The 19,846-nt window shown below is 51.5% G+C and overlaps 3 protein-coding genes across 4 annotated transcripts; 2 read left to right on the forward strand and 1 right to left on the reverse strand.

Moving 5' to 3' along the window:
* Positions 1 to 313: 313 nt before the first annotated feature.
* LRRC52 (leucine rich repeat containing 52) lies at positions 314 to 3,559 on the forward strand (the record flags this gene model as incomplete). Its single annotated transcript, XM_039556239.1, has 2 exons — positions 314 to 1,182; positions 3,327 to 3,559. Coding segments are annotated over exons 1-2 (852 nt in total), but the record flags the coding sequence as incomplete, so codon positions are not given.
* Positions 3,560 to 4,844: 1,285 nt separating this feature from the next.
* Positions 4,845 to 10,288, forward strand: MGST3 (microsomal glutathione S-transferase 3). The gene is made up of 6 exons (XM_039555865.1): positions 4,845 to 4,970; positions 7,295 to 7,418; positions 8,265 to 8,338; positions 8,933 to 8,990; positions 9,695 to 9,767; positions 10,070 to 10,288. Exons 2-6 carry the CDS (start codon positions 7,302 to 7,304, stop codon positions 10,183 to 10,185), a joined length of 438 nt encoding a protein of 145 aa, XP_039411799.1. The 5' UTR covers positions 4,845 to 4,970; positions 7,295 to 7,301; the 3' UTR covers positions 10,186 to 10,288.
* Positions 10,289 to 10,496: 208 nt separating this feature from the next.
* On the reverse strand, positions 10,497 to 19,758 carry ALDH9A1 (aldehyde dehydrogenase 9 family member A1). Of its 2 annotated transcripts, XM_039555863.1 has the most exons (11): positions 19,528 to 19,757; positions 18,715 to 18,860; positions 17,498 to 17,627; positions 17,054 to 17,188; positions 16,378 to 16,574; positions 15,459 to 15,599; positions 14,569 to 14,757; positions 12,565 to 12,652; positions 12,077 to 12,218; positions 11,468 to 11,580; positions 10,497 to 11,366 (listed from the first exon to the last, which is right to left on the reverse strand). In XM_039555863.1, the coding sequence occupies exons 1-11, from the start codon at positions 19,715 to 19,717 to the stop codon at positions 11,272 to 11,274; spliced, it is 1,566 nt and encodes a 521-aa protein (XP_039411797.1). In that variant the 5' UTR covers positions 19,718 to 19,757; the 3' UTR covers positions 10,497 to 11,271. The 2 variants fall into 2 exon arrangements, with proteins under 2 accessions (XP_039411797.1, XP_039411798.1); XM_039555864.1 differs by lacking the exon at positions 15,459 to 15,599 and having other exon boundaries at positions 19,528 to 19,758.
* Between the last annotated feature and the right edge of the window lie 88 nt (positions 19,759 to 19,846).

A 19,846-nucleotide genomic window follows, 5' to 3' on the forward strand; every position in this document is an offset into this window, starting at 1 on the left:
CTCTGGACCTGCTCCAACATCTCCACATCTTGTGCCGAGGTCCCCAGACCTGGACACGCTACTCCAGATGGGATAAAACCTCCTAGCTCCAGAAAGGAGACAATGCCAACCCAACACTGCGCAGGACTCTTGCTTAACCAGTACCAGTGAGCACCTCTTGCAGTGTGACACCATTTCTGACAAAATTTGGGCTGTTCACACTCTCCCTACACAGTTCTGATGCTCCCATGCCACGCACAGCTTCCCGCACCTCCACTCAGCTGGAAGCAGGTCAGCAAGGACACGGCACTGTCCCCAAAAACAGGCAGCTTCTGCAAGCCACTGACATCACTGAGGTGTCACCTGGCACCGAGTGTGAGACAGAGATGCTCCAGCCACTGTTCCACACTTGCTGATGTAAAAGCCAGGCTCGGTTTCCAGCTGGGCTCTCTGCCAAGAGCTCAGGTGAACCACAGACACAAAGTGCTTCCTTGCAGCTTCTCCGCATGGCTGTGAGGGCAGTGCAGCTTCCATAGGGCTGCTTGAAGTCCAGAAGGGCTAAGTGGCCTGGAAGGTCTCAAACCATGTCTTCTTCAGGTAGACCATGGTCCCTGAGCCTCATGTTTCTTTTGGGTATGGCATCAGAGGGGATCAACTGCCCAAGCAGGTGTAGCTGTCAGTACCTGGAGGTGAACTGCACTGGACAGCAGTTGCAAGAGTTCCCTGTGGACATCCCTCTGGACACCAGGCAGCTGATTCTGGCAGCAAACAATGTCTCATACCTGCCAGCAGTGGAATTGAGCTTCCTGGCTGATTTGGTCTATCTGGACTGCAGAAAGAATATCTTGGGGGATGACCTGGATTTCACTTTCACTGGCTTGGCCAAGCTTGTCTATCTGGACCTCAGCTTCAACAACCTCACACAGGTCACCTTCAGCACCTTCTCCCATCTCCTCAGCTTGGTGGTGCTGAAGATCTCAGACAATCGCAACCTTGTGGCCATCAAGAAGGATGCTTTTGCCAACAACACCTGGCTAAGGCACCTGGATGTGAGCCGGACGGGCTTAACCTTCCTGGACACCAGCACTGTCCGGGACTTGCCCAGCCTGAGGCTTCTGGGACTCAGTGACAACCTGTGGCACTGCAACTGTTCCTTTTTGGAATTCATCACCTGGATGATGGAGAGCAATGTGCATTTTCCAGGTGAGGGCTGTGTGAGCAGGACCTCTCTCTTCCCTGCTCCCACAGATCTGTGTGGAACAGAGAGGGCCCTCTGTTCTCTTTCCCAAAAGTTCAGCTCATGGAGCTGTGCCACTGCATGTCAGCTGTGGGTCCCATTTTCTGCTGTCACACAAACCAGGGATGGGAACAGCTGGGTTACACACACTCCACACATGAAGGGTCACACTTGTTCACATCCCCAGGGTAGCCAGGGAGGTGTAACCTGTAGCTGGGACACTGCTGCTTCTCTAAAACACCTGGATCCCGCCTCAGGTGTCCCTGTGCCTGCACAGCACCCCATGGCTGTAATGCCAATAACAAGGAGCCCAACACAGCTCCAGGGAGATGTGCACTGGGAAAATCATTGTTCTGAATTTCCTGCCTTGTCTCTACCCCAAAATCAGCTCTTTCCCATCATACTGAGAGATTCTATAACTGAGCCTTGGAGAGGCCAAGGCAGGGTAATCACCAGTTCCCTTTCCCATAGAAACACTGGTCCTAAGGGTAATGTTTTGCTTTGCAGCTGCAGCACATGAACTTGGTTGTTCCAAACTGGAAAGAGACACAGCACAACACACATGAACAAAGAAAGCTTGGTTTCAGTAATGCAGGGCACAATGGTGAGAGCTTGAAAACGTCTGTCCACTGAATAAGAAAGGGCCACAAAAGAGCCCAAGGGGAAAAAAGGGAAGGGCAAACAGAAGCTGGTGTTAGGACAGAATTTAATTAAAGACATCTTAGTGTCTTTATTAGATATAGTAAGCTACTTATAGAAATAAAGTGGGGTTTTTTCCACATACAGGTTACAGGCAATTATGGAACAGTGGAACAAAGCACAGCTCGCAACCGTGAGATTAGAGATAACCCACTGAACCCTGCAACAGGACAATGAAGCTCATTGCAGGCTGTTGGGGAGGATAGGAATGTGAAAGGCAGCCTTAAATTGAGAGTTGTTCCAGGCCAAAGGGACACTGGGACAGAGCCCTGGAATCTGCAGCAAGCAGACCCCAGCCTGGCCTTTAGAAAGGCTACTGACCTTCAGAAATGCCTGTGCACCACAGTTTTGAACTCAGCTGGATCTGTGCAGCCTGGGGGCTGACACAAAGCTGCCCAAGTTTGGATAGATTTGGGTAACAGAGAGATAAAAGCTCTGCAGTTTTACACAGGGCCAGGAGAAGGAATAGCATGAACAACCACAGCAGCGTTACCACTCAGTCATATACAATACAGTGTAACTGCAATATAAACCCCCCATGCCTTGTTCCCCTCCACCACTCCCACTCCGTCCTGTCCATCAAGCAGTGCCCAGCCTGTGGCTCCCTCTCCCTCAGTCTCTTCCATCCTGTCCATCAAGCAGTGCCCAGCCTGTGCCCACCACAGTGACCGTGTCTGTAGGGTTCAAAATCTGCAGAGGAAGGAGAGAGCCATGGCTAAGGCACACCCTGCTTCCACAGCCACCACATTCATCCTTCACTAACCTGAAAGGGAAACATATATTTCAACAGTACATAGTTGAAATAACAACCACACCCTATCATATTGCAATATCCACAGTGATCTGTTTTATCACTGCAGATATTGCAATATGACAGGGTATGGTTGTTATTTCAGTGGAACTGAACCACTGATGAGTTGCTTCTGCTTCCCTCACACACCAGGTAAGGCTGTGCCTAACTGCAAACCACCCTCGTTGTCAAACACACAGCAGCCTCATTATTCCAGCATGATTTAGGCTGTATCACTTCAGAAGGTGTTTGAGATTTTTAAAAAAAACAAACACAGGTGCTCTAATATGAAGGTGAAATAGTTCAATCAGCAGAGGTGAGCAGGGCAGGGACAGCAGTTTGCCACAGTGGCATAATCCAGCAGGCAATATTTTCCTATGGAGCCAACACTGCAGAAAATATTCTGGCAACCTGGGAATTCTGGTTTGGCAAGGGTTTAGCACAGGTTTGGCATGAGTTTGGCTGTCAGATTTTACCCAAGCCATGGGGGGGGGGGGGGGTTAAGTCTGCAGATATTCTTCAGGCTTTTAGCAAGCACTAACATAATTTTTCTACCAGGGCTCCTGTTCATGAAATTATGATACAGGCTAGAGAGTCCTGCTTCTGCTTGTCTCTCTGCAGATGCTGACAATTTCACCTGCTACACCCCAGCAGACCTGCGTGCCCTAAGGATGCCAGCAGTGGAGGCACAGCTCCACTTCAGCTGCCTGACCCAGCCGTATAAGCAAGATTATGTCTTTCTGTGCCTTGTTGGCTTCTGCATATTCTGTGCTGGCACCATGGGAGCCTGGCTGGCTGGCGTCTGTGGTGTCACCTACAAGGTCCACGCCTCAAAGGAGAAGGAGGAGGAGGCGGAGGAGGCGGCGGAGGCAGCGGGAGGAGGAGGCGGAGGCGGCGGAGGAGGAGGCGGAGGAGGAGGCGGAGGAGGAGGCGGAGGAAGAAGACACAGCCACTTAGGATCAGCCCTTCTGAAGTCCTATCATGGGAACCAAAGGCAGGCCTTTCCTGCCTGATTTCTGACATGTTGTCCCACCCTAGGTTTTTTGTTTTGTTGTTGTTGGGGGTTTTTTTTGTTGGGTTTTTTTGAAGTGAAATAAAACTGCAAGAGAAGGAAGTAATCTGTGCTACGGTTTCACTTGCTGTGCTCTACCCAGTCTTCTGTCACTGGGACTCAGGACAATTGCAAAATATTAATTTTGTGGAGGTGTGAGAGGTGTGCATAGTGCCAGGCCCTTCCACTTCCACCCTACCTTGAGACCACAGAAAAGTAGGGACATAAGGACTGGCTTGAAAAGGTACTAAAATATGGGAAAGGCCCTGGCACTGTGCTGTAGCCAAGGACATCACCAGGCACTTCCTGGCCAAAAAACCCAGCAGGGCTTACTGTGATCAGCCTACACAGCTGGAGCCCCAGGGAATCCAAGAACTTTCTACTGTGGAAAGGCAAAGAGATTAAAACCAGGATTTTTAGGAGCCCAGGATCCCACTGGTTCTTCCTTTCTTTCCCATTACACTGGTGACAGCAAAATAACCCTCTGTGCTCCTGCAGCCAGACCACCTGTGCCTTCACTGTTTTATGAACATTCACTGCACTGGAAAGTCCAGCTCTGGTTTTGTGTCACATCACCCTAAAACTGGAATGTTTTATAAAGTAAAAATATTGCTTACACACTCTCCAAATATTCTTGGAAACGGCTTGTGTGTCCATGCCAAAGCGTCAGGGTTGCATCTACAAGGGAAATGTAAGATGCATCTACAGGGAAACATAAGATCCTTCTTTCCACTAGCGCTGGGAATTGCCAAGGGAAGTATCTGCTTACATGACCCAGCACAGCAACTCCACGTGTGCAACACTGGCTGCTTCAGCCGACACTGCAGGGTCTGGTGAGATAACAGGGGAAACCAGGAGATTTCAGCAAGCACGGTGTGAATTACCAAACTTAGAGGCATTAAACTGTAGATTGCGAATCAAAGCTAAGAGCTCTTAGCTATAATTGGTATGGCAAAAAGGGCATGGGAAAAACGGTGAGGATGTCTGTATGCTGGGGACACAGGCAGAGCTGCTGGGGCACACCGGCGTGCCAAATCCCTTCGCAGATCCACATGAATCCCTATCCCACTCTTCTCTCGCAGCAGTGAGACTGATCGCGCCTGGCCGTGCCTCGGCCCCGCCTGCGGGCGGGACGGCCCCGCGGCCGCCCCCGGCTCCGTCCCCCTGCCCGGCTCCGTCCCGCAGCTCCTGGGCTGCTCCGCGCTGTGCTGAGGGTGAGTGCGGGCCGGGCACCCCAGCTCGTCCCTTCGGGAGCGGGGCCGGGGGGCAGGGGGATGCTGCCAGGGCATGGTTACTCAGGTTGTCCCGATGGAAAAAATGGAGGAAGCGCTGTGGACATCTCCAAGTCGGGGATGCTCCGGGGGAAGGGGGCTGCGGGACGAGCAGGGCGCGGGGCTCAGCCTGTCCCCCGCACGGGCAGCTCCGGCGGAGCCTGGCCCCGCCTGGCTGGGGAGGGCTCAGCCCTGGGAGCGAACGGGGATACGGGGCGACAAAGGGCTCTGCTGGCTCGAAAGGCTGAGTTTACATCGGGTAATCCAGTCCGAATCCACGCGTGGGACTGTTAGGAGCCTTAATGCGCTTTGCTGACTCATAGTACCTGCAGTACTGTGGCAGAGTTGGGAAGGACCCTTTTTCTGCTGCCTGTCTGTGCTGCGTCATGCTCCAAAATCTCGTGTCTGTGGCTCCTGCCGGAAACATCGCAGTGTGAAAGGTAGAAACTGAGTTTTCTGCACCGTGACGGTGCCTGTCAGCAAAACCCTTGCAGCTGCGGGCAAAGGTTACTGAAACGCTCCAGGCACCACAATCCGGAAACGACCGCGAGAGTCCTGGTGGCTTTGGAGTGCTTTATATCGCTCCAAATTATGAGAGCAAAGGCTTGAGGTACACTTTTATATGTAGTGTAAGAGTAGCAGTTCTATGGCAAACCCAGTTTAATGCTTTGCAGTGCTCTTTGCTCCCAAAATAAACCCCCAGATCAGTGCTAGAAGATAAAATGCCTGGTTATCCAACAACCTTGTAATTTGAAGGGGGAAGTGTGACCACCAACATGCTCTACATGTTCTGTTTTCAGTGTGTCACCTGTCAGGTGCTAACCTCAATTACAGGTGCATGCAGCTGACTTTTCTTCATTACTTCAGGGTTTTAGTATTCTTACTGATAGTTGTTTGCCACACTTCCTGGTGGACAAAGCCAGCTGTTGTCCTCACCTCACTCCATTGATGATAATCCCATTGCAAATGAGAACTAAAACCTTCTAGTCCCCAAAGATCCCTTGTGAGGGGTGCTGGCACTGCTGCAATAGGAAGACTTTACATCAGGTCCATGAGGTGGCCTGTTTTTCCCCACACTGACAGATTGTGCTGGAGGGACAGTGCAGGAGACACCAAAACCTCACTACATCGTGGAGGCACCATCTGGAGACAGGCACCAGCTGGGGTTTGATTGGGAGAATTATCTTGGTGCTGGAGGGAGGTCTCTGCTGTCCTCTGCTGTGCTCTGTCATGCAGCACCTTCTAGGGTCACCCGGGCAGGTGTCTGAGGTTCGGGGTTGTGCAAGATGGTTGTGGGGAAGGGCCCTTTGCTTTCTGGCAGCCTGGAGGGAGCCGGAGAGCTCGTGTAGAGCAGGGCTGGCTGATGGGGGCAGGTCTGGCAGATGGGGAGCAGGAAAGAGGGAGAACGTGGAATGTGGGGCAGCATGGCAGAGGCTGCAGGATGCACCTTCTGCCCCATGCTTCTGTCTCAGGCCTGCATGAGGGAGCACAGAACCATTAAATAAAAGCCACACAGGCCCTGGCATCTGGTGCAGATGTTTGTAAATGCCAGTAGCTGTGTGTTGTTGGAGCTGTTCACCAGTTTGTGACTCTGAGAGGGTTCCTGGGAGCTGCAGGGCTGAGCATCGGTCATCTGGCCAGTGGCTCTTTACCCAACAGGTTCAGTTATCATTGCTGTGGTGGTGGGTTTTATTAGTATTTTATATAAGGATGACCTTAGCAGTACAAATTAATCATTCATGTAGCCCAGCTCCTTCCAGCTCAGGGGATTTCTGAGCCAGGCTCTATTATAATTCCCAACTTACCTCTTATTCCCAGAACTTGCCCAATTTCCTGTTGAATTTATGAGAACTGCCTGCATTCACAATGTCCCTTGGCAAGGAGTTCCACAGGTCTGGTTCCCACTGCATGAAGAAACATCCCTCTTAGGGAACAGGCTGGAAATAAACTGATTTCATTTGATGGTCCCTAGCTCTGGGGCTGGAAAGGCCCATGAGTTTCTGCCCAGGCTGGACTAGGGTTCTCCAGACACCACTTCCCACCAATGCTTAGGTGATTTTAAGGCTTGCTTGACAGGAACTATGCAGAGAACTCCTGGTTTGTGGAGGCTCCAGGAGGCACAAATTCCCTCAGCCACCATTTCTCTCTTCCTTCAGCCAGTCCTTGTTCTGGGAGCTCTTGGGGTCCAAGCTCAGCAACTCTTCCATGCACACATATTGTGTGTTGCCACTTCCCCAAAATATTCACAGGCTCCCTTTCTCTGGCAGCACCACGATGGCTGTTCTCTCCAAGGAGTATGGCTATGTCATGCTGACCGGGGCCGCCAGCTTCATCCTGGTCATGCACCTTGCCATTAAGGTGGGCAAGGCCCGCAAGAAATACAGCGTGGAGGTGAGTGCTCAGGCTGAGGGGATGGCAAGGTTGGAGCCAGTCTGCTGACAATCTAGGTGACACCTTGCTCAGTTTGGGGTGACCTGCTGACGTTTCCTGTCCCACCACACAGATGCAGAAGGGATGGAGCTGCCATGGCTCTCCAGAAAGCATAACAGAGCTCAGAATTTGGGACATCAGGTGCTTGGCACCAAGCTGAAAGCATGTGGCTTTGAGCTTGGCAGCACTGATGGGCAAGAAACTGCTTGGCCCTTTTGCCTTGCAAGTAAGACTTGATGCAGCACTGGCGGGAAGGGATCATAGTGGCACAAAAGTGACAGGAGTGTTTCTCAAACTCAGGGGGAGCACGTGTGAGTCACAAGAAGTCTTTCAAGTGACCTTCCCTCAGCATGCGTTGGGGAGCCTTTAAGCCAGGCAGAGCTCTGGGCTGGGTGGGGACAGTTGTGAGTCAGGGCCGTAGCATGCAGAGGCTGCTGTGACACTTGGCTTCAGCCACTGCTCTTTCACCACTTCACTGACAGAAGTGACAAGAAGGGGTGGGCACAAGGACAGTTCCAGCTGCCTGTTGGGGTGATCCCATTCCTGCTGCATCAAGTCAAGACTGGAGCAAATGTACCCAGTGCATGTGGTGCTGGATTTGAGGCCTGGGGAGGTCTCTGCAGCCAGGCAGCAGCTCCAGGAAGGCGGTGACCTTGAACACGGCTTTTGTGGGCCCCAGGGCAGGGACAGGCTCTAACCTGTCACTGCAGGTTGGTCTTGCAAGCACTCGGACAGCCCTGCACTCCTGGGAAAAGGAGCTGCAGGTCACACTTGCTGATGCTTTGCTGCTGGTTTATTTTTTGGCAGTATCCAACCATGTACAGCACAGACCCTGAACACGGGCAGATATTCAACTGCATCCAGCGCGCACACCAGAACACGTGAGTGACATCTTTGAACAGGGGCCTTGGAACACACAGGGCTGAGGAGCAGGGCCCACAGCCCCAGAGGTGCTGCTGCCATTGCTTTGATGCTTAGCAGTAAGGCCATGCTGGCTCTTTCCGCTGTCTTAAACTATGGGATGGTGGTGTGAAGCCATCCCAGTTCTCAGCAACTTGCTTCCATGGGTAGATCTTAAGACATGAGGAATGTTGTTTCCAGAAGGTGCTGATCTGGTGTGCTGCCCATGTCTCCCTGGGGAGAGGCCAAAGTCCACCCAGCTCCTGTGGACAGGCTGCAAAGCACATCAGAGGGTGCTGGGAGGCACAACTTCTGGGGAATGTTTAGAGTGGCTTAGGGAACAAAATGGAAAGAGTGGGTGGGTGACCTGGGAGAGAGGCACAGGCTGGGAGGAAGGTCCTAAAACTCTGTGTGTGCTCAGATCCCTTCTTTCCTCAGCCACAGCATTGAGCACAGAGACTTGTAAAGAGCCCAAAATGCCCTTGGCACGGGTTGTTTGCAGCCTCTGCCCTTCTGGATTTTCCTCTTTGTAAGCAACGTGAGCACAAACACAACCTCTTCACTTTTATTTTCAGATTGGAAGTCTACCCTGCCTTCCTGTTCTTTTTAGGCACTGGTGGACTCTATCACCCGGTAAGTGATGCAGATCTCTGCTCTGGCTCCCTGACCTGGAAAGGGTGGGGGGCAGGAGGCCAAGACAGCCCCTTCAGTAGCCATGTCACACTTAACAGCAGTGCCCCTTCTGGAAATTTAGCTGTAGAATGTCCTCTGCAGGAGAACCACAAGTAATGAACTCATTACTGCTGTTTCAGCTATTAGAGCCCTTTCCTTCCCCTAAAGGTGCCTTGTTAGACAAAGCAAAGCATTTGCAGCCTCCAGTTACTGAGTGGGAAGGATGCCTCCAGCCCAGTTTTTCCAAGCCCTGCCAAAGGAGGTCAACAAAAGCCTAGATTATTTTTAACTGAAAGATGCAGACAACTTGGGAGGAGGCAGGCACATGGGAGAGGCCAAATCCAGTAGCTTTATCTTTGCCATCAAAAGACAAATTAGGTCCTTCCTGAAGACAGACTCCTTTTCCAAGAGGGAAGGAAGCAGCATAGGCACATCTGGCAAATGGGAGCCACATTGGAGCAAGCTCTTAATTAAGAGTCAAGGTGGAAGTTTGGAACGCCTGGTGGAGGCAGTGGAGCAGGGCTTGGAGCAGCAGCTGCCTCCACAATCCTGGCCCTTGCTCTGGCTCACTAACTGGTCAAGGCTGAAATGAGATTCAGCACCTGGTTGCCTGCACAACTTTGCTCAAGCCTCCAAAGCCTTTAATGCTTCTCCTTTCTCTGCAGCGGGTTGCCACAGGGCTTGGTGTCGCCTGGATCGTTGGGAGACTCCTTTATGCCTATGGCTACTATACAGGAGGTAGGTCTGTACCCTGCCGCACACAGAGGGTGCTTGGAAGCTCAGATCTTCTACAGTGACCTCAAGACTCTTTGCTCCCAGTCAGGCGTGGAGGAAAGGGTGCAGGTCTACAGGCTGCCCAACACTGCAGCATACTCTTCCTGCTGTTGGGAAGAGCTCTCATCCAATAGGGATGCCTAACCTAAGAGGCCTGAGCTGGTGCCTGCTGGTTTGCCCCTGGGGATTTACCTTTAGTTCCTGCTCCCTCTTCAGTTTCCAGGGTGGGCTTTCAGTGAACTGACAAATCCTGCCTTTTTTTCCAGATCCCAAAAACCGAAGGAGAGGGGCCCTTGGCTCCGTGGCACTCCTTGGGCTGGTGGGCACGGGTGTGTATTCAGCCTGCCAGCACCTAGGCTGGGTCTGCCACCGGGAGTGCTGAGAAGCTAAAGGGAATTTTCTTGTTTTCTTTTAGAACACTTGGCTTCCTGTGTTTTTTCCCTTTTCTTACTCAATAAAAGGAAGTTGTCAATTCTGTATTTTCATTCTAAAGTTACAGAGGGTTTTCTTAAGAAGCTCTGCAGAACGCTAGAACTACTCTGGTTTTGTAGGACTACAGAAATCTGTCTGTCAGGCAGGGGTGTTCTTTCTAGCTTTTATGATTTTGGTGATCAAAAAGCCACCTTGCATCTCATTTAACCCATACAGCAGCAGCCCCATTTCTGGACCCATCAATTCATGTCACTCTGAGAAGATGTTCCAGAGTTAGTATTTATTTAATTGCTAGAAAGAGACATAGACAAACATTTAAAGTTGTTGCTTCATCATGTTTATAAAGAACAGTAAACTTACAGGAAAAAAGTGAGATAGCTTTCACTATTCTGTGCTGGAGCTTGCCACCACTCTTGTATGGAGGTGATTCTTAGGGCCATGCCTGGCCCAGGCAGCATCAGCCAACTCTCCCCACAATGTTTTGTCCCACTTGTAAGTAAGGTACAGATAGAAAAAACCAAAATTTGCAGTAACCAAGGGTCTAGAGGGAATAAACAATGCTACAGTTAAGGCTTTTATGTAGTCATAGAATAGAGAGGGTCTATAGCTACAGGATGTCAATGTGTCCAAGAGCTTATATGTGTATTGAGTGGGGTCCTACCTGTTAAGAAGCCAGAACTGAAGTTGATGGAAGGTGGAAGGCAATGGGAATCAAGGCACACAGCGTGGGAAGCCTGGCCCTGGGCTGGGCCACTAACAAGCCTCTGGTAAAACCTCTGTGGCTGTAGGAGCTGCTGCCAAAAGCCAGATTGGTTGCCTCCTGCTCTGAGCTTCCCATTGTCCACCAGACTGGTGAGAGCTGAGCCCTGTGTGTACATCCCCCCCTTGCAGGAGCAGGGTGGCTAAATGCTGCTCCAGCTCTGCTTCCCCCTGGGCACTGACGACTGTAGGGTACTTTATTGCTGTGTACATGATCCACATCTCTGGCTGGCAGGGAAGAGCTGCCTGATGCTCCCCTGCGCAGGCCCCAGAGCCACTAAAATGCAGACTCCACATCACCCATCTCCACACACACCGTCTTCAACTGCGAGTAGTACTCGATGGCTGCCCGGCCGTTCTCCCTGCCAAATCCTGCAGGGAAGAGCTGGAGTGAGGACGCAGCTCCAGGCAGTGCCAGGGGCCACTCAGCTCCTGTAGCTGGCATGTACCGGGGGAGGTCACACAGAGCTCACCTGAGAACTTGTATCCTCCAAAAGGCAGCTCCACAGGGCTGACGTTGTAGTTGTTGATGAAGCACATCCCGGCCTTAAGAGCAGCCACTACCCTGTGAGCCTTCTGGATATCCCTGCAGGAAAACGGCAATTCAGCTGGATCCCCTCCTTCCCTGCCTGGTAATATCCACTGGAGAAAGGCCAGCAGGCCACACTGGTTTTTGAAGTCCAACCTGCCCTACTCTCTCTTTGCCTGCTTGAAGGAGGTGGCTCCAGCTCCCAAGGACACTCCAACTGCATTCAGTTTGGGAGGGCAGGACAAGGACACCAGCAATGCAGAGTGGGGCAAGTAGCCAACAGCAGCACAGCAGGCTCCTGGTGCATCCTGGAGATGCAGGCAGCAGGCCAAGCCAGGCTGGGAGGACCCCAAAGGACAGCTGGGCCCACCCAACACTTCAGGAAAAACTGGGAGATGTGCAGTCATTTACAATTTTCCCTTTTGGAAATCACCTGCTTCAGCTTTTCTGGAAGAGGATACCCATGCGCATGCTAAGGCACTGCAAGAGGAGCAGCAAATCACCACAGTATTTGCCCTCCCTAAAATGATTTCACAACACTGCCCAGTCATACCTGGTGAAGACACCACCTGCCAGGCCAAATTTGGTGGCATTGGCTCTCTCCACAACCTCTTCCTCCGTGTCAAATGGCAGGATGGCCATGACAGGCCCAAAAATCTCTTCCTTCACACACGTCATGTCATCCTTGCAGTTCCCTGGAAGCAAGGCAGAGCACAAGTGCTTCAGGAGGAAGAGCAGCAGCACAGCCTGTGCATTCAGCAGCCCACACAGCCTTGGAGACAGCACCCAGCACTGCACGGCCTCCCTGCAGAGCAGCCAGGCACACCCTGCATCTCAAAAGCACCGACTGCATCATTCCTGTCAGGCCCCCCAACAGCAGATTTCCCTGGATGCAGTTCTTGGAAGCCTCAGCTCTCTCTAGTGCCCCCATCCAAGTGCCAGTCCACACTGGGGACATCACAGAGCCAGGTTACACTGAACTCAGCATTCTCAGGAGAAATTCCACAACAGCCATGGTACCATGAGTGAGATGGATCATACCTAACACACAGGGGCGCATGTAGTAGCCATTCTTCAGCTTCGGGTCATCTGGCACATATGGGTCCCCACCACACAGCACCTCTGCCCCCTGGAAAAGAGCCAGGAGAGGAAGGGATGCAGGCACATCCAGGAGCATCCTGCTTAGCTGCCACAGCTCTGGCTGGCCCTTAGCCTATCCCAACAGACCGTGCTAAGAAGTTTGTCCCTATCTTTCTCATAAGCCCCTGTTGCAGTGGGGATCCTGCCAACATACATGTACCAAACCAGGAGTCCCGTGGAAAGGAAATATATATGGACAGACAGATTCTTGATAGCTGTTTCAGAGAGATGTTTATTTCTCCAGCCGCATGGCCGGGATCTGCCGAGGAACTGTTCCAGTCACTGGACCCGAGGGTCCTTTGCCCGCGCAGGGAACACAAACCAACCAACGGGAACAAGGCTGAGCAGGGGCAGGGAAACCCCGTGTCTGTGCCCTCAGGGCCCCTCTCCCAGGGCTACACGGCGGGGGAGGGACCCCGACACCTCACCCGTTTTATTTTAATAAAAGGAGAATGAAAACAACTGGATAAACATAACAAGAACAGTTTCAAAACAAAACAAGCCACCCTCCTGAGCCTTTAAATGTCTAAACAGATTCTGTGGAACATCTCAGGGCTGACAGAAAGGAGACAGAACTCTCTGAGCATGCTTTGTGGGGAAACTGAGGCAGGAGAGGGTTTAACTTCTTCCCTCCCCCTTTTCATCCCCCACTCGGCATTGGAAAGGGATTTTTGGGGAAACAATTGGCAAAAGCATGGTTTTGTGAGGGAAACCATGGGATGAAAAAATGGATTGGGAATACACTGGGGGTAATAGGACATAGGGTAAAAGGGAAAGGTGGGATTAGGAAAGGGAGACTGTAGGGGGGGACTTACAATGGAGATATTGTCTAACATGACTACGATTTTTTGCATATATACTGCCTTTTACAGGAACACCATCAGGCCCAGTGACCTGCGATGCTTGTAACCCTTTTCTACCTTGTATAATTTTGAATTCCACCACCTCTCCATCTCCCAAGCTTGGGATGCATTTTTCAGGGTTATTCTTTTTAATAGCAGTTCTATGCACGAATATGTCTTGCTGGTTGCCAACAGACCGTGCTAAGAAGTTTGTCCCTATCTTTCTCATAAGCCCCTTTTACTGAAATGCTGCCATCAGGTGTCCCCAGAGCCTTCTCCTTTTCAGGCTGAACTACCCCAAGTCTCAGCCTTTCCTCACAGTGAGGTGCATTTTTCCTGTGCTGAGGGGATTCCAGAGCTGGTTGCAGTACTTGAAGTGGGGTCTCACCAGAGCATGTCAGAGGGGCAGAAAGAATTCCCCTTCACCTGCTGCCCACACTGCTTTGGATGCAGCCCAGGACATGGGTGGTTTCTGGGTGCCAGCACACACAGATGGGGCATGTCCAGCCTCTCATCCACCAGCACTCCCAAGCCCTTCCTGGCAAGGCTGCTTCATCCGCTCATCCCCCAGCCTGGATTGATACCAGGGGTTGCTCTGACCCAGGTGCAGCACCTTGTACTTGGCTCAAATCACCTCCCTGTCCTCCATGTGCCTTAACACAACTTCTAGGAGGATCAGTTCCGTGATCTTCCCACAGTCACAGAGGTGAGGCTGACAGGTCTGTAATTCTCAGGGTCCTCCTGTCCACCCTTTTTGAAAATGGGTGAAGTGTTTTTCCTTTTCCAGTCACTAGGGACTTCACCTGACTGCCAGGACTTTTCAAGTACCATGGAGAATGGCTGAGCAACTACATCAGCCAATTCTCTTTGGACCCTGGGATGCATCCCATCAGATCCCACAGACTTATGTATCTAGTGGTCCAAAACACCCATTGAGTAATTCAAAAACAACCAAAAAACCCAGCTTAACTGGGAAGGCACAGGGCACAAAAGCAGCTGGCAGTGTGTTTGTCTAACAACAGAGACATTTCAGGGCAGTCACAAGGCAGCATCACAATCTCACCTGCTCCTTCGCCTGCTTGATAAAGCCCTGCACACGATTCAGGTGGGGCAGGTTGATGAGGGCTCCCATCCGTGTGTCTTCCAGAAGAGGGTCTCCAATTTTGATTTTCCGGGTGCATTTCACCACCTCCTTTGTGAAGGTATCCAGGATCTTCCTCTCCACGAACACTCGGGTGCCATTGCAGCACACCTAGGACACAGGACAGGCAGCTGAGAATAGGAAACGCAGCACTCCACAGTCCTTCCCTGCTTGGGTCCTGCTCCAGAGGCTCTTGGAAAAGCCCCTCCACAGCTGCTACAACAGCTAACTTGTCCCTGGGGACAAGGAACACAAGATTACCCTGGGGCTGTGACTGCACTGAACAGTCCTTGCTGGACACTGGTTCTGATGCCACCAGGTGGCAAAAACGCATCAGGTCACCAGTAGCAGAGACCTTGAACTGACTTCTGAATTCCCAGAAATGACCCGGCTGAGCAAATTTGCCAACAGGATTACACAAAACCTGCAGTACATGTGCATATCCCAAACTTGGGAAGGACAGAACCCTGTTCTCAGACTCAGCACACCAGGCTGTAACCTGCTGCCCCTCCAAGGGACACCAGCATGGCTTCCCCTGACCTATGAGTGCCAGACTGGTGCTCAGGGCACAGGAGCAGCTGTGCTGAGCTGGGTACTGGGTGTCAGAGAGACTCCATGTCTGGGAAGGACAGGGCACTGGCTAAGGCAACACTGCTGGGACACCCTGCACTGGCTCCTGCAAGGGCATCCCTTCTGACACTGCACAGGGAAGGGTGTGGCAAGATGGGAGCTTCAGGGCATCCCTCACTATATGAGGTCAGGCCCAATCCTGCCTCCCTGGGAAGGAGCACTCCTGCCCCACAGACACACACCTCACCCTGAGTAAGGAAGTTAGCCATGAGAGCTCCCTTCACAGCATTATCCAGATCAGAGTCCGAAAAGATGATAAGGGGGGATTTGCCCCCCAGCTCCAGGGTGACTGGCTTGATCCCTTTAGCTGCCATCTCCATGATCTGAGTGGAACAAGGACAGAAGAGATAAGTGACCCACTGGCCAAGGGGAGGCTGGTGGGGAGAGGCAAGAGTCCCAAAAGGAGAGTTCCTGCAGGACCATTCACCAACAAGAGAAGCAGCATGAAGGGCAAGCTGGGTTTCCTATATGTGCTTAGTTCAGACTGAGGACAGCGTCAGAGGGTTTGGGTTTTTTTTTTTTCATGGATAAAACCAAAAAAACCTGGAGTAGCATTTGCAGGAAGTCTTGTGCTCAGTGTAAGCTGCAGGCAGCTGTAGCTGCATCTGTTGTCATTGCACCCAACAGGTACACACATGTAGGGAGCATTCAAGGGACAACATTTCCCTTCCTTCAACTCAGAATTTATTTCCAAAAGTCTTTTTTTAATTTTGGAATAATAAATTAAGGGTGAGAAACTCACAGGAACTATTCTCTTGCTTAGAAACAGTAGGTTGCATGCAGCTTTAGTGCTCTATTGCAGCCAGAAACACATTTTCCCAGTGCTGCTGTTCTGTGTACTGTCCTCCTGATATCAACATCCACCTGAGCAGCTCAGGGACTTCACTGCAACTAGGGGCTAAGCAAGTGAAGCTGACCAAGGGGTTTCTCTCCCAAGCCCATGCCCAGCAGGTTAACTGGATCCCCAGCATGACCCTGTATGTACTGCAAGCTCCATGCTCGGCCCCAAAAATGCTGACTTGCACCCCACCTCTACAAGCTTCATGCAGAAAAGCTCAAGGAGGTATTAACTACAGACCCTTTGTTTCAAGGTGCCTTTACCTTCATGCCAGTTGGCACACTGCCAGTGAAAGAGATTTTGGCCACATCTGGATGCTGGCAGAGGAACTGGCCCGTGGCTGCCCCACCCTGCACCACGTTGAAGAGCCCCTTGGGCACTCCGGCCTCTGTGAAGATCTCTGCCAACCTCACCACAGAAATGGGGGTGAAGGGTGAAGGCTTGAAGACCATTGCATTGCCTAAGGACACAGGCAAGGTGAGGTTAACACCCAAACTGCTTCAGGGAAGAAACAAAAATAATCCCCACCCCACACAGTGAGTTTGTCTCAACAGATCCCAGATGTTTCCCCCAGGAGAGGGGGAAACACTTTCAGCTGATCACTGCAACTAGCAAAAGGATGCCCTTCTTGCTGGGGAGAGGGCTGGGGGAGATGGAGCTGCTGGTGTTGCCCTGCAGAGATTTCCAGAGACCTTCCCCATCTGGTAAAAACCAAGCTACCAAAAAAGCAAAGCTTTTCCTGATGCACTCCTAACCTCTTGACATATGATATGTTCCTCCTTTCATTTCCCTTCCCTTTCTGCCAGAGTAGCAGCCTGAACATTCTGCTTATCCTTCAACACTTCAAGGTAATCGTCGATTTCATCCTGCAAACCACTCTCCCCCACAGGATCACTTGGCTTTGAAGAGACACTTGTGCGGGCAGAAAGTCTCCATTACCGCAAGCCAAGGCCGGGCCAGACTTCCAGCAGGCAATCTGGAAAGGGTAATTCCAGGCTCCAATCCCAACACACACCCCAAGCGGTTCTCTCCGAGTGTACCCAAAGGATCCCCCAGGAAGCTGGACGTGTTCACCTGCAAAGAAACAGCCAGAAGGTAGAAAAGAGCAAAGCCCCTTCCTGTCTGATCAGAGCCACCAGGGGTCATATCTGGCTCTGCCTGGGAACGGAGACACAGTTTTACCCCAGAAAGCTCACAGAGGGTGTGAGTGCCCACAGATCATGGCAGCATTGGGTGGAGACCTCTCAAAATCCTTCCAACGTCTTCAGGAAAAGGAATGGTCCACCTCTTAGAGAAATCAGCAGCAAAGATGGTTTTGTGCCATTGGAGTTACCAGCAAATGTGGGACAGAGAGCAAAAAGCAAACTCCAGTAACATCCTCACCTGCCAGAGATCCTGCCAGCCCTGCGTAATACTCCAGGCACTGCCAGGATATGTCTATGTCCACTCTGGCTTCAAAGATGGATTTCCCATTGTTGATGGTCTCCATGGTGGCAATTTCCTCTCTCTGCTCCTGTGAGAGGCACAGGACAGAAACAACGTTAGAGAAGCCCAGAGCAGAACTCCACAAGAAGACAGCCACTTCCCAAGCACACAAGTCCCAAACAAGATCCTGCCATGAGAAACGGTCATCTCCAAAAGGGAGACATTTCCAACTGCTGTTTATCGATTTCCCCATGATGACTGAGTGCAGGGAAATGTCAAAGGGAAAGCCTCTGGGGTTCACTGCTGGTCCAGTCTTGTTTAACATCCCTGTTTATCTAAAAGATGAACAAACATGAACTTAGAAGCCAGCTGGCAAACAATGATTAGAATTTGCAGAACTGGGAAGAGCAAATATCAAGATGAGGATGGAACCAGAGGCCAGGGAAGAGGGACAAAGCAATTCAGCTGGGAAGCATCCTTTAACAGACCAGCTCCCAGGCAGAAATATTACCCTGCTCTGGAAGTCTGGCAAAAGCAGAAGTTTGGCATAAAGAAAAGTTTTCTCATGACTGATTCACACTGGGGAAAGGAGGTCTGGGTTCTTACAGATCTGTGCCTTGATGGAGATTAACTCTGATGCCCAAGCACCTGTCATCTCAATAAGGAGTCTGTGTTAAAGCTCACTTATGTGTATCCTCCCCCATGTGTAATATCTAATAGATAAAAACCAGTATTGCTACTTTCTCTTATTGCCAGGACACATTCCAGTCATGTAACAACAGCCTCTGACAAGCCAAAAGTTCAGCAATGCCACTTATGCAATTTCAGCTTTGAAACTGTGTGCAGTAAAATTTAATCTTTGGAGCTGTTAAAAGAATCACAAACCCTGCAGTATGTCAACTGGATGGCTTCAGTTTTATGTCTTCTAACAGAATTAAGCTGAGAAAGCACACACTGGCCTTGAATCCAGTGATAAGACCAAAGCTGCATGCATGGGTGCTGACTCCAGTGATAAGAGCAAAGCCCCACCTGAGGCAGCTTCTCTTCTGGCCAAAGGTGGGTTTTAACTCCTGAGCAACTCCTGGAACTCTGGAAGTCCTGCTGAAGCCCCCAAGAGCAACAATAACCCACAAGGAAGCTCAGAGACAGAACTAACCCTCTCCCCCACAACATACCCGAATAATTCTGGCAGCCTCCAGCATCACCCGGCATCGCTCCATGCCTGACATTTGACTCCATATTTTAAAGGCAGCCTTTGCACTCTGCACAGCCAGATCAACTTCCTTCTCTCCAGAGCAGGGCAGCTTGCACAGCACACGACCTGGGCACGTTTTAAACAAGGAATAAATGAGATGGAAGTCTCAGAAAAGGGGCCCAGAACGCAGTTTATCTTGCACCAAACCCCACATACTTCAGTCAAGCCACCTATACCAGGCACAGAATTTCACCGATGGCTCCCACTGAAACCCACTGATTTGTAATCAGCCATAGAAGAAGTGCTGTAATTCAGGTGGTCTGAATTAAAAGAGCGGCCATTCTCCACAGTCGTGTTCTGGTAACTAATTAGCTCCAGTTGTTACAAAATTCCTGGGTTTCCCAGTTGAGTTTGTTACACTTCTACCACCCTCTTCAGGACTCTCGTTACACATTCCTCAGGATGGTTAAACACTTGGAGTGATTTTGCTGAACACTACATACCGATAACTATAATTATATAATTTTAGAGAGATTTAAATCGTGGGGTTTTGCCAAAATCTGGCATCACTGCATTTTGTGTCTGATTGCGAGCTGATTTCTACAGTAAAGAGTGATGATGGGCAAACGCTGTAAGCAGAGCGCAGCCACTACAGCAGGGTGGCTCAGGAGCAGCAGGGCGTGCAGGACACCCGCACAGGTGGCACCCAGGTGACCTGAGGGAAAGCCGAGGACACCAGGCCCTGCAGGCACACAGGCTCTCCCTGCCCCTGGGCGCGGCGTTCCCCCGGTACCTGTGGCCGGCTCGAACACCTCCTCCAGCTGCCCGCCGTCGGCGGGGTGGACGCGGGCGCCCGCGCGGTAGTTGAGGGGCTGCTGGACGGTGACGGTGCCGGTGGCGGAGCTCATGGCGAGGCCGGGAGCGAGTGAGCGCAGCCGGGGGAGTAGGAGAAGAAAGCTCGGCAGCCGGGACTGTGCCAACATCGGCGAGATCCCGTGAGGCGCCGCGGCCGAGAGGCACCGCCTCTTCCACCGACGCCTTTTCACCGTCAGCGCCGCGAGGCCCGCCCCACCCGGGGCGTGCCAGCTGCGAGGCAGCTAATCCCGCGGCCC

Source organism: Corvus cornix, chromosome 8, assembly GCF_000738735.6.
Source record: "Corvus cornix cornix isolate S_Up_H32 chromosome 8, ASM73873v5, whole genome shotgun sequence".
In the NCBI taxonomy this organism is placed as follows: Eukaryota; Metazoa; Chordata; class Aves; order Passeriformes; family Corvidae; genus Corvus; species Corvus cornix.

Coding starts and splice junctions, on each gene's coding strand:
- MGST3 (XM_039555865.1), top strand. CDS start 7,302: ATGGCTGTTCTCTCCAAGGAGTATGGCTATGTCATGCTGACCGGGGCC. Junction 7,419..8,264: donor GCAAGAAATACAGCGTGGAG/GTGAGTGCTCAG, acceptor ATTTTTTGGCAG/TATCCAACCATGTACAGCAC. Junction 9,768..10,069: donor CTATGGCTACTATACAGGAG/GTAGGTCTGTAC, acceptor CTTTTTTTCCAG/ATCCCAAAAACCGAAGGAGA.
- ALDH9A1 (XM_039555863.1), bottom strand. CDS start 19,717: ATGTTGGCACAGTCCCGGCTGCCGAGCTTTCTTCTCCTACTCCCCCGG. Junction 16,575..17,053: donor TGGCCCGGCCTTGGCTTGCG/GTAATGGAGACT, acceptor CTGTGTCCTTAG/GCAATGCAATGGTCTTCAAG. Junction 12,653..14,568: donor TCAAGCAGGCGAAGGAGCAG/GTGAGATTGTGA, acceptor GCTCTTTTCCAG/GGGGCAGAGGTGCTGTGTGG.